Here is a 13,610-nt window from a genome sequence, read left to right on the forward strand (position 1 = left end):
TAGACAGAATCATAGAGTTGTAAAGGGCCTATAAGGCCATCGAGTCCAACCCCCTGCTCCATGCAGGAATCCAGGTTAACGCATACCTGACAGGTGGCTGTCCAGCTGCCTCCTGAATGCCTCCAGCGTTGGAGAACCCACCACCTCCTGAGTATTTTCTATAGGAACCTTTAAAAGTACATACCTCCTTTTTAAAGTTCAGGAAGTAGTTAGTCTGGTCAATAAAGATCTCCAAAGCTGACCTCCTCAAATTATAGCGACGCAAATGAACCTCTCGAATTTGAGAAAGAGGCCATTTGAAATCAAAACCTATACCTAGAAATAAAAGATCTTCAGTAATTGTTGTGAAATATGTTGAGTGGGCATATAACTGTTATGAAGCTGGGGGTGGTTGGAATCTGGTAAAATGGTTCAGAAAACAAAAATTGCACACACATGTGCATCCACAAACACATGCCCTCCCCTCCTGCCAACATTGCCTTCAATCTTTCTAGATTTACACAAGTCATGTACAAGTTCAACTGCACATCCCCAACTGCCAGCTCCTGTGCCAGTATACAATTTCCTTAGGAGCAACATTTCCTATGAAAGTTCTGAGTAAGTAGCAAAATGCAGGAACAAACTGAGGCTTCAAGGGGATAGCCAGCCAGCCAGCCACTTCCTTTGAAGCTACAGTGTTCTTGCCTCTGAGCAATGGCAGAAGCTAAACCCACTTGGAAACATCAAACACTCAAGAGAGAATGCCATGTGTGTAATCTGTATTTACACAGACCAGGAAACTGCACAATTCCCATAGTTTTTATAGATTGGAATCCATTGGCGATCAGTTCTCATGTTAACTTAACCTACCATAAAAGCTTCACAATCACCCATACTTTTCTCCTATGTAAATACAGGTTTGCAGCCTGATTTCATCTGTGCTGAATCCTAAATTGACAAGCTTCTGATGTTTCTCAGTAAATACAGTTTATTCCAGAGTTAAAGTGGGGAGAGCAAAGTTGACTATACAACACTCAATGTTACACTGAAGGCCTCACCTTCCTCTTTTTCAATGCTGCTGTCATAGAAATAAAGGTGCTGGGTAGTGACCTCCAGTCTGCCAGGGATGGCATTAATGATTGTAATAAGTTCACAGTCTTCAGAGAGCACAAACCTTTCTTTCTGACTTTGCTCTTCCTTTTCATCCCTGCAACACCAAAATGACAGGACTGAATTTGATAGTAAGCTCCAAAAGTGGCAAAAGCAAGGCAACTTAGAAAATAAATCAGAATTGCTTTTAAAAAACATTGTAGGCAAGAACTGAAGCCAATATGTCCAGTGCAGATGTAACCAGTTCCAATCTCTCAAATGTATTTAAGAGATTAGAAGAGCGGGTGGGGAAGGTGCAGCCCTCCAAATCTTGTTGGACTCCCAACTCCCATCAGCCCAAGCCAGCATGGCCAATGGTCAGGGGTGATGGGAGTTGGAGTCCAACAAGAGGGCCACAGATGTTAGCACTCAGTCAGGGGGACAAGTACTTCCTCTCTTAAGCAAATCTCCCCTTGTGCCTTGTAAATTGATGCCAGCATATCCCTTAACTATGATTAACAATAACCTAGTTCCCCACTTAATCAGGATGTCTTAACCATTTTCAAATTCTAACTAAGAGAGACCTAGTTAGAATCGACTACAGTTAAGCTTATTTTAATTGCAGTGAAGGTGAAATAAATCCATTCTAGGGAGGCAGAGGAAACAGTTAAAGGAGTGTGTGATTCTGCACCCAGCTTCTGATCTCTTCTTAATTGCAATTAAGAGATTAGGAGCAATTATACCTGCACCAGCTCTCTGTACCTCATAGCAGAATGCTCTTGTCTTTCTGTTGATCATCACATCAAGAGAAAAAAAATGTAAATGAGAAATGCAAACTGTATGGGTGAACCCTTAGTGGGACAAATTGAATGACTGTGAGCGAAATGGCTGCATAGCCTGATACAGCAAGCTCTACAGGCTTCCAACGTGTGGGTGGTGGGGAGAGCAAGGATGCGACAGTGGGGCAAGTGTGCATGGCCCTGTTCTTCTGCTTCACATGATGAACAACCACGTGAACTGGGCACATGAACAGGGCTTATGTTGGGACAGAAGCAAAATCTATGTACTCTGAAGAGATGTTGCATCCTGTTCACGATGAAAGGTTCTTGGGATTGAGCTGCATAATATTGGACAACTTAACCAGCTTCTGGTATGTTCTGAAAGGTCCTCCAGGATGCCTTCTTTGTTTGTTCAACTGTTATTTTTTCTTATAATGCCAGGGAGGAGGGAAGGTTCTAGAAATTCATACCCAGACAATGTGAGTTTAGCTGCACCTTTTCCCCTACAATGCATCCATAGCTTTCTTTGCACTCTCTCCAAACAGTATTTTGGAAAACTACATGGCAACTTCATTGCCCTTTTCACAATCTTGCAAGGAATATTTAAAATGCCAGACTGATCAGCTTAAGTCACAGTTTTAATAAAAGCACATGCATACACAATGGGCATTCTCATTCATTATCCAACCGAGCACAAGAGACCCCACAATTCTTTTCCAAGGATACATTTGGGCCGGGATCCAAAAAATCTGTACAATTATTTCTGCTCAACCGGGGGATTTGCACTTCTTGAAAGTGGCTTCCTTGCGCCACATGCCAAATCACTTGTGAAACTGAGGGGACTTTTAAAAAAGAACCTGTGCCAGTGGTATCACCATATGTTGTTCAAATCAAATTAAGATTAAAATATCCTGTGACCTTGAGCAAGAATAAGACAGATCTTTGGATCCTGTCCGTCAGCTCCCCAGGCTTTCCTACATACATGTTCGCACTAGATGCTGGGTCTTCATCTGGCAGTTCAAGTATATCATCCTCCATATCGCTGACTTTCACTTGCTTCACAGCCTCCAGAAGCAAAGTCTCACTTGATGGTGGTGCCTGATGCACTCCTTTCGAGACAGAGTGAGAGTTTAGAAAGTCTACTGCATTTCACTAGCGTAAGTATCAGTGAATGATGTTAACCATACAAGGGTTCTATTGCCATACAAAAATTCTATTAAATCACATGGTTTCTATTCAAATTATATAGCAATATTTATTACATGGTGAGGGGAGGCTGATTTGCTCAGAAAGAGAACTTATTTTAGAATACACAGTTTCCCCAAGTTCAAAGAATAAAAAGGTCTGTGAGAAATCAATATATATAATATTTTAAGATCTAAAATGCTATTAGATCTCACCTAGATTATCCCTCAGGGCACTGGCTTCTTGGTGAGAGCTAAAATTGTAATTTTGTACTAACTTTAGCCTCATTCGTGAGTAATTTTCCACATTTGAAAGTTTCCAGTGAATACGATTCAGCTTCCTGATGGAAGAAATATACCCAAAATAAATTGAACATCACTTCACTGCTAGGAGAGTTTCCACAGGAAATGAATGAACACAGAAGTACATTATTACATGCAGATTTCAAAATTCCTGAACAAGCTGCAGCAGCTGAAGGCCCTGAGCAATGATTTACTAACAGTGGTGGTGGAGCTATATGTCCACGGCTTCCTTCTTCCCATTTTGCTCCAGTAAAGCCAGTACAAAGGAACCATTTGCCAGAGTCAACAGTATGATTCTTACCTCCCTACATGATTGCCACCCAGCCAGGTTGGAGGGTGAGGTGCCCACGCACACCTTTTTTTAAATACACATATTAACCAGAATGGTGTGGGAAGAGGGAATCATCTCCTGTATCACTTTAGGCAAGTGTGAATTTCTCCTGCATAATAACTCAAGATAATATAATTGGGGGTACATGGTGAGGATATGAAGCTTAGGATAATTTTATCAAGTTGAAATTCAATCAGATAGCCATGAAGTCTCTGTGGGCTGACAATGGCATATAAAATGTAAAGTATAAAAGGTATTCATGTAACTATCCCATCACCAAATTAATTCCACAAAAGGGAGGGGGTTCAGCAACTTGACTTGCCTGTGATAGTGTTTCACATAGGGCTGTTGCATCGTTAAAGAAATCTTAGCTGATAGATAGATTAAAACTCATGCAATCAATCTACTAGATTTATATCCTGCTCTTTCTCCCAGTAGGAGGCAGGGTGGCATTGACTAAGGCTGCAATCTGCTACCCACTTGCCTAGGAGCAAGTCCCAGTGAACTCAATTAGACTCATTTCTGACTAGACATGTCTAGGATTGCACTGTACATCAGCTGAATAGAACAACACACTTTTTTTTAGAAGATGCACAGATGTGATGCATCATGTTAAAAGTGGCATTTCCACTGGAGTGAGAAAGAAAAAGGAAATTCTTCTTCTAAGACTGTATCATTTTCTTGTGAAGATTTAGTATGTTTATTTCTTTATTTACAGCCTGATTAATCAACCAAGCCCTAGCTCACATAATATGTTACAGTGCCAGAGACTTCGGATAACTGAAATGTAAAAAGGATTAACTATGGAAGAAAATAATGATGATTAGGATATGAATGTATATGCGCAACTTAGCAACAGAAATTACTAGCTGAGAAATGAGCAACATGCCACAGCATTGGTATTCCAAGCCTTAACATGCAGGATAAGTATGATTAAAAGAATATTTAACTTGACATATTGATAGGGAAGAGTCCAAACAGAAGCAAGATGCTGTCTGATGGAGCAAGAAAAATATGTTCCTCCTACCTTTCAGCCCAGGGGCCCTGCTCACAAGTAAGGTAGAGTTTGGCAGCCCTCCACTGCCTGAGAGTTGTTGTGTGCTGATTATTCAGTTGTTTTAGCATGCTGTTGTAGCACATGTTTTCCTGCCGTGCCTTTCGGTTAAATGGCTCCACAAAAAACTCCTAGAGGCAAATGTTAAAAATTAAAATCCTATAGAATTATAAATGCTAGTGAGGATATGAAAGGAATAAAAACTGTTACAAGGGATTATTGAAATGCTCTCCAAAACAACAAATGACACACAGAACCAAATAATTCTGTCATCCAAACAAAGATCCACAGCCAGAAAGAGATCTATTTGATCTCACAGATCTTCCATCAGCCTCAAAAGCAAGCCTTGGTATGAAAGATTAGGGCAGCATTCCCAGTCTTGCACCCTCCAGATGTTTTGGACTACAACCATCAGACCAGATGGCACGGCAAATGGTCAGGGAGGATGGGAAGTGTGGCAATGGGAGCTGTAGTCCAACAACATCTGGAGGGCACCATGTCGGCTATCCCCGAGAGAATCTTTGTTATTCCAAAACGCCGCCACCATCATTGGACCAAACTGAGATCTTCCTGGCTGGGCAATGATGCTGTCAGAAGAACCTGCAAAATTCATTCTGATTGTGAACTAAAACATTTTACCTGAAATTTGAGCTTGCTTTCTCCTTGCTCCCGCTCCCGCTTATGGATGTTCACCATCAACACCTCGTAACAATCCTTCCAATATACTGCCATATGTTCATGGCCATCACTGAAAGTACTGAGTTCATACTGCTTCATATTTGGAATAATCTGGTGCACAAAAGGCAAAGAGGGTTAAAATAAACAAGTCTCCTCTCACTTGCACAAGAGAAAGGCAAACACCAGCTGAAAGGGACATGACTTACATATTTATCAATATAAATCTGCCATTCTGCAGAGTTGCAATAATCCTGGAAGTCCTCAAAAAAGGAAGGACTCCCATTGGTAGAAGGCAAGGAAGGCAAGTGCAAGTTCATAAACAGAAGCTCGTATATTTTGGAAACCAGCGTTCGAACAAGAGGGATCAAGAAGGAGTATGTTTCTGTCTTTTCTTTGATGGATCTGCTCAGGATGCCTTCCAACTTGCCCAGGAGGTAGCAGGATTCGGCTTGGTTATCAAGTACTTTGGTCTGAAGAAGAGTGTTTAACTTGGCTGCAGCCATTGCACAAACCTATAGAGAGAGAAAGAAAGCATCAGCCATGCACCCCAAAGCTATTTCATCCCTTCACTTTCACCTGCCCTTCCTCAATGGAACTCAAGGGGGACACACATGTAGTCCTCAGGCAATCTCCCATAGTCATTGAACAGAGCCAGACTTACATGGCTTTAGTAAGGTCTACTTTATCATACACCTACAGACCATGCCCTGAAACCAAAGCTATGAAACTAAGGAATGTCTCGGTGGTGATGGGGTCGGGGGTACAACATCTTTTGTTACTAGAGGGCATTATGCATCTTCTATTAGGTAACATCTCTCAAGTTTCATGCTACAAAGCAATGATCCATGATGATCCTTTTTCTTGAGCCATCTCTAAGCTGTGCAAAGTGTTCTGCAAAGCTTTTAACCTGGAAAAATTCTTCCACAGGTATATCAATAGCAACAATATCACCTAGGCATCTGGAGAACAAATGAAGCTACTGAGCACACTGTTCATTCATTTCCAAGGGCCAGCATTATGTATTTCATATTGAGGATGCTTGACTTTCAATACACTTAAGTTATTTGTATTGTGATAACGATATCGTTAATGGTATCATTATATATATTTTTACTTATTACATTTTTATCCCAATCTTCCTCAAAAAACAGGTCACAGACACACACACAGTTGCTCCTTTTATACTCACAACATCCCTGTGAGACAGGTGGAAACACATTGGCCACTTTCAGATGGCACAATAAATCAACCATAGTTATGCATGGTGAGGCTCAACAGTTGCACAAAAGGCAGAGGGATAAAACAAACAAGTCTCCTCTCCCTTGCACGAGAAAGGCAGGCAGCAGCTGAAAGGGACATGACCTACATACCATAGCTGTGCTTGGTGAAGCTCAGGCTCATGCACCACCCTTCCCTTACCCTTCTTCACACACAAAGAAAGAAGATTTAAAACTTCTATATGGAACAAAACCACAGTTTCTGCTTTAATTCAAATATTGGAAACCATGGTTTGCACAAGCCACAGTATCCAGTAATCAGAGAAAACAGGAAACTGCCATTTCTTCCACACTACAAAGGGAAACTTCTAAATTGCATATGAAGGAGAAGAAAAGTGAGGAATGAACAAGCTCGACATTCTTCATGGCATGTTCTCATCGCAATAAACCCACTTGAAATCCATTTCTCTAACCGCTACACCACATAAGCTATGGATATTGCTAGGTCTTCCCCGCCCTGCCATCTCATAACTACAATGTGCATGACAAATGAACAAACCTGTAAATTATCTTGTCCAATGAATCCAAGGAGAAGTTGGGCCTGTACTTGATAGAACTTCACATACTCTGGGCCAGAAGAGTACCAGACTGACATGGTGTCCATGAGAGTCACTAGCTCTTCCAAGAGCTATGTGAAACAACATTCAGAAATTAGGGTAAGAAGACATGTTATGGGTTAAAAAGCATTAAGCAAGGGAACAATTAAATATGTAATCCAACCCACAGCAAGACAAGTAAGGGCGAGAGTTGAGATTGTGCTGGGACCATCAAAGGGCAAACTTCCCCACCTGCCTTGCCCTCTCACCCCTGCTCTTTCTGACATGTTTCTGGGGACTGCGCTTTACCAGGAAGATGAATGTACTTAGCTTTTAGTAGTTGTTGCTTTTTTAAAATGTTAAGATTCTGCTTTCTTAAATTAACATGTGTTCCTCTGAATGCTGGAAGAAGGATTTTGTTGGAAAGTTTCATTATGAAATGGTGATGCACAGTTACAGTTGGCAAACAGTTTGGAAGGTGAAACACTGCACAGAAAGCTGATCTTTTACTTTATTTTGTTTGTGTGGACAAATTTCCAGTGATGGATGACGCTATGAATTATATTGATTAAAAAACAGTTTATTGGGCTAGGATCTATTTGTAAAAGCATCACAGGCTTTGACAGTGGCAGTTTTCTGTCTCTTTTAATCCAACCAAATCTAAAGATTTGCTTGTACTCCAATGCTCCTTCCCACTGACTTACTTCATTGATTTCCTTCCTGCATTGAAATGAATGGAGACCAGCTGTTGAGAGCAGGAGGACTTTTGGGCTTCCTATATCTTCAAGAAATTGCTTCATCAGGGAATGAAACTGCCATGGTAAAAAATCATTAGAATCGTATCCACTGGTGTCGTTTGTGCTGATAGAAGGCACTTGGATTCTAAAGAGGCTTCTGGCAGCAGAACAGGGATGGTGATCATTTCTGCCAATTCCCACTCCCACATGCAGCTCCCCAAGCACCTCTCCTCTATCTGCTCCAGAAGGGAACCCATGGGAGTCTGCAGAAGAGGGGGGGGGGACTGGCAAAAAACCCACCTCCTTCTCTGTTCTGCTGATTGAAGTCTCTGCTGAATCAAAGAGCCTTCTGTCAGCGCAAGGAACACCAGTGCATAGAACCTATTAGCTATATTTTCAAGAGGTAAATTTGGCTTGCAGACATTCCCAGGGTCCAAAATGGGAAGGAAGGGTTTAGGATAAGGGCTTTCTAATGGAGGACATTCTGAAACCCACCACCACCCCCAAACTGGCAAGTGTTCAAAGGTAGTTCTTGCACACTGCCGTCGTGCTTCTAAACAGTCAGTGGGGCTTACATATGGAAGAAACTGCAGTTACTTGTTTTATTTATTTATTACTGTGGTGTGAATAAGTTTCCAGATTTGTCTGTTTATGTGTTAAATGTGATTTCTGCTTCAGAGAACATGTTTATATTCAAATAATGTTTTGAACATTAAAAATACATTTACTAATTGATGTTGTTGATGTCAGTCCTAAAAATAATGTTAAAAAATGAACTCATTCCCTAGGTGATTTTTATAAATAGCTAAGAATAGAATTAATGATGAAAGATGGATGCAAAATCTCACTTGTAGATTTAAACCTCAGCTAAGAATAGGCGGGGGGAGGGTTGGAAAGAAGAACCCAGGCATTATATGGGATGACAAAGACAATGAGCTTGCCATGTGCTTGTACACCATGGAAAATAAATGAGGAGTGCTTGTCTGTATTCACCCAGACTGATGCTCATTTCTTTCTAAACCGACTGCTTCTAACTCTCAAGCTGAATTAAAGGTAGCAGTTGATGCGATAAGAAAAGCCCCACTGGATCAGACCAAAGGCCTAAGTCCTGCATTTTGTCCTCATAGTGGCTCACCAGATGCCCACGGGAAGCCTGCAAGCAGGGCATGAGCACAAGAGTACTTGTCCAGCAACCCTTTCTCAAGGCACTTCATTTATAGGTTCATCCATACCTTTTCTGTCCACAGACTTGAATTAACAAGACCTTCTGCTTGCAGGAAATCTTGCACAATTAGCAGAAGCCGAAAGGCATTTTCTGCATACATCGGGAGAGATTTAGCATCCCTGCTGTCTGTGACAGCCCATTCCAGCATCTTCTCGAGCAAACTAAGTTAAAAAGAAAACATGTTGAACAAAGTAAGCAACTTTTATGAATTACAGAGAACGAGAATATGACTGTATGTCTATCTCAGCCAAACAGTTAGAGGTTCTGTGAGGTAAATTCCAGTCACGCTGAAAAAGGTTCCAATTATATCAAATACAAGTGATGAAATACAAAAATCAATCACACCTTGTTTCTCAGGCTGCAAAGACTCTCCATCTCTTACCTTAGAACAGAAGAACTAACTAACTACAGTTGATGCAAGTACTCTTAATGTTTGCATTTTATGGATATTATGTTATGTATGTATGCTGTGTTGTTTACTATGCTATAAGCCAGTGGTTCCCCAACTTTTTCCCCCCACAGACCACTTGAAAATGGCTGAGGGCCTTGGCAGACCTCTTAATTATTGTTCTGCCTGTTGTAGCAATTGTAATGTCTTGTGCTAGATGCTGTATGATTTTTAACTGTATTTTTATTGCTTCTTTTATTTCTTATGTATTCTGTGGAACTGAAATTGTAATGCCATAATACACAATATAAGAAATAAAAGCAGCAATAAAAATACAGTTAAAATCAATACGAATATTTAACACAGTGGATGCACATCTTCAGCCACGGATATGCTGCAGATCACATGAATGAAGTTCATGGACCATTGGTGGCCAACGGAGCACAGCATGGGAACCCCTGCTGTAAACCATCCTGTGTCCTTTGGGCAAAGGGTGGTATAAATGTATCTATAAGTCTATCTTAATAAAACAAACAAACTCACTTGAGTTTTATTTCATCTGATGGTTGTAATAGCTCATTGGATATCCCCAATTTGGTGAGGGCAGAAAAAACTTGCCCCCTCTCAATCCAAGCATCATCATCAGATCTTTCTATGCCTTTCCACATCACACAGAGCAGGACATCTGTGAGCAGTTGTACAAGATCTTCTTCACATGCCTAAGAAACAATAATGTATTTTAAGGGATTAGAATATTCTCAAAATTCATTTTGCTCATTCTACATTAAAAACAGTGAAACATTTCAGCAAATTAATATGAGTACACAAGACGTCTTACCCCTTGGAACTGGGACTTCTGGTGTACAGTTTTATTTTAGAAATTACAGTCTGTTTTTAGGCTGACAACCCCCAAAAGTAGCATACAATCATATTAAAAGACACAATATGAAAACAAAATGTAATTAACTGACCAGCACAAAAATAAAGTTCAAACCATGACAGAGTGAACTAAATACCATTCAGAAGGAACAGAAAATTACCCTACATTGATGGCTTCCATCGATCTCCAAATGGTGAGAAGGGAAGAGGCCCGATGGGCCACCCAAGAAAGGGCGTTTCAGAATCTGGGTACCACAATGGAAGGCTGTGTAAAGTGGGCTTTTGCACATTGGACTCTATGCACATAGGCTTGTATTCCAATATGGTGGCTAATATGTGGAAGGGAGTGTGAGAAGATGAGAGGCATCAAGGTACAATCAAGATTTCCCCCTATTCAGAGGCATAGCCATGTGAGTAGAACAAATGTTGAACTCTTTTAGGCAACTGAATAAACAGATTTTTTTTTCTATATACCTAAAAATGTAAGCATCACACTGAAGTTCACAGCACCACAAACAGGTAGTGCTGTGAACTGCAGTGTGAATGCTTCCACTCACCCCCCCACCTGCATGCCTCTCACAGCGCCCACCACCGCCTGCCTTGGCAAGCAGGCAAGGTGCTGCCACCTAGGTGCGGTGGCAGCAACCTGGGTGGGCAGGGGGAGACAGTTATGCAGCCTAGGAGGCAGAGGAATTCATCCATGGGGGCAGTGGTGCTGGGCAGTGGCAGTCTGGGCAGGAGGCTGGTGCGTGGACTAGGTGCGCTGCAGCAGTGTTTGTCCGGGGTGGCATGGGGCAGCAGCAGGAGGAACAGATGAGGCAAGCGGGTTGGCATGGGAAGTGGGGGTGCCTGAGGGGGTAGGGGTTGGCAAGGGGAGTGGGGTTGTTGGGGGTGGCAGGGGGAGTAGGCGGTTGGCGGAGAGTTGGTGAGCAGGGGGGCAGAGCCTCCCTAGTAGGAAAATAAAAGTTTAAATGTCTAACTGCAAAAGAATTGTTTCTTTTTTATATAAAACTAGAGAGAAAAAACAACCCCCAAAGTGAAACTTCTTTCAGAAGAAGTAGGACCATCACATACCTCATGAATTTCAAATAATGAGAGATCTGCAGGGAACACCACCTCCGCAGCAGCGTAAGGTTCTTTGTGAAGGTGTCCAGAAAAAGTCTTGGTGTTCTCAATAGGTGAAGGGGTGCTGGGCAGGCTATCTGCCATCTGACTCCCATTGTCACCCAGTTCATAAGAGTCAACACTTGACAGGTCTAAGCTCAACTGTGAAGGGTTCTTTTGCCATAACTCATCTCGATCCTCCAACTTAAATGACATCTCTACCATAGAAGGATCTTCCAGCATCGTCACAGATTTGCCATCTTCTAAGCTCCACTGATCGCATGAACCGTTAACAGACACAAAACTGGTAGCATCTCCTCCATCTGCCTTTGAAGAACGCTGCTTCTGAAGCTCTTTGTCAGACATTTGCTTTTCATCCTCTCTAGCAGAGTCACTTCTGCTCTCCCTAACACCATTCCTGGCATCAGCATTCTCTTTTAGGAAGAGTCTAGCCAAGGTCTCCTGCCAGCCAAGCTGTTGAGAAATCTGTTGTGCTGCATCTTGCTGGGTATGGAGGATTTGCAAAAGCTGGAGAAAGCATAAGAGGACAAGCTGAAGACCCAAACTTGGCGCATCACAATCTTTTTTCTTCCTGAATAGCTTCAGTCTGAAAGAGTAGCATTTCAGTGCTTTCTGTGGGCCTAGAAACTATCCTCCTTCTGAAACAGCCACTAAAGGGTTAAGCCAGCATATTAACTGGCAAATGTTAAACCAGCATGTAACTTAAGAGGTAAACAATGGCTCTGGTTTGCCATTTTAAAGGTATTATTACACACATCATGCACACTATAATTATTTCAGCCCTCAGCATTTCTTTTCTTTTCTTACAAAAGCAGGTGTATAAAAGCAATGAACCAAAACTTTACAACAGATGGTTCAAGAGTCAAATGCATGGACAGTACAAAAGGGGAGGCGCTGAATCCTGGCAATGCAAAACCCACTGCACATTCCAATAGTCCCAATGCAGTCACATCATATTATCTTCACCTTACTATGAAAAATAGATGAGAGGAACCAGATACACACAATGTCCGACAGGGCCAGTTCACAGTTACCTGATGCCAGCTTTTTTTCACTATGTGAATAGGAATGCCATCAAAGGCAGAAATATAACATGTAGGTTAGCAGTACAGGAACACACTCTGTACCCACCTCCACAATGGTAGTGGGCCTAACAGGTTCTGATCATATAATAACAACTCGGAACCTTATAAGCATTATCTTCCCCCAGGTTTCTCCCAACAGGCACAACTTGTTCTTTGTGGCTGAATGCTGATGCATCTGTCTACCACCTGCCATCCATCCACCCACCCACCAACATACTAACCTTTCGACAGATGGCCACCCTGACATTTATATTTGCTCTGTGAGCCAGATGTACCACAGCTATGAAGTCTCTGTAATTCACAACTGGATCTGTGGAGTAAGAATTCAGATATACATCAAGAGAAAGAGGACAAGCGTCACAAGTCCACCCCAGCTCCCTTTCCACCACCCCCAATTGCAATGGGCAGGGCATTTACATCTTTGAAATTTCAAATTTGCCATGAAAGCACTAAAATAAATTGAAGTCATCAAGGTACATTTGCCATTTCAGAAACAGTTTTAAGAAATAAACTTGTTTGTTTTGACTGCAGAGAGTTACAGCTGCACAGGATGGAGTATCTTGCAACTCTGCACACTCCCTGTGCATGCTATAAGAACATAAGAAGAGCCTGCTGGATCAGGCCAGTGGCCCATCTAGTCCAGCATCCTGTTCTCACAGTGGCCAACCAGGTGCCTGGGGGAAGCCCGTAAGCAGGACCCGAGTGCAAGAACACTCTCCCCTCCTGAGGCTTCTGGCAACTGGTTTTCAGAAGCATGCTGCCTCTGACTAGGGTGGCAGAGCACAGCCATCATGGCTAGTAGCCATTGATAGCCCTGTGCTCCATGAATTTGTCTAATCTTCTTTAAAGCCATCCAAGCTAGTGGCCATTACTGCATCTTGTGGGAGCAAATTCCATAGTTTAACTATGCGCTGAGTAAAGAAGTACTTTCTTTTGTCTATAAGAACATAAGAAGATGCTA

The 13,610-nt window shown here is 42.0% G+C and overlaps 1 protein-coding gene across 4 annotated transcripts in view; it reads right to left on the reverse strand.

Moving 5' to 3' along the window:
• NBEAL1 (neurobeachin like 1) overlaps nucleotides 1-13,610 on the reverse strand; it is a 158,357-nt gene that overhangs the window by 41,659 nt on the left and 103,088 nt on the right. For all 4 annotated transcript variants that reach the window (XM_061607938.1, XM_061607940.1, XM_061607937.1 and 1 more), the window contains 12 exons: nucleotides 12,871-12,959; nucleotides 11,514-12,071; nucleotides 10,104-10,279; nucleotides 9,180-9,333; nucleotides 7,174-7,302; nucleotides 5,604-5,909; nucleotides 5,359-5,508; nucleotides 4,693-4,850; nucleotides 3,248-3,372; nucleotides 2,830-2,956; nucleotides 1,038-1,186; nucleotides 185-315 (listed from right to left, as the gene is read on the reverse strand). In XM_061607938.1, the coding sequence (XP_061463922.1) occupies nucleotides 185-315; nucleotides 1,038-1,186; nucleotides 2,830-2,956; nucleotides 3,248-3,372; nucleotides 4,693-4,850; nucleotides 5,359-5,508; nucleotides 5,604-5,909; nucleotides 7,174-7,302; nucleotides 9,180-9,333; nucleotides 10,104-10,279; nucleotides 11,514-12,071; nucleotides 12,871-12,959 (2,252 nt within the window). The remainder of the gene's footprint in view (nucleotides 1-184; nucleotides 316-1,037; nucleotides 1,187-2,829; nucleotides 2,957-3,247; nucleotides 3,373-4,692; nucleotides 4,851-5,358; nucleotides 5,509-5,603; nucleotides 5,910-7,173; nucleotides 7,303-9,179; nucleotides 9,334-10,103; nucleotides 10,280-11,513; nucleotides 12,072-12,870; nucleotides 12,960-13,610) is intronic.

The sequence above is a fragment of the Rhineura floridana genome, chromosome 2 (genome assembly GCF_030035675.1).
Source record: "Rhineura floridana isolate rRhiFlo1 chromosome 2, rRhiFlo1.hap2, whole genome shotgun sequence".
Classification (NCBI taxonomy): Eukaryota; Metazoa; Chordata; class Lepidosauria; order Squamata; family Rhineuridae; genus Rhineura; species Rhineura floridana.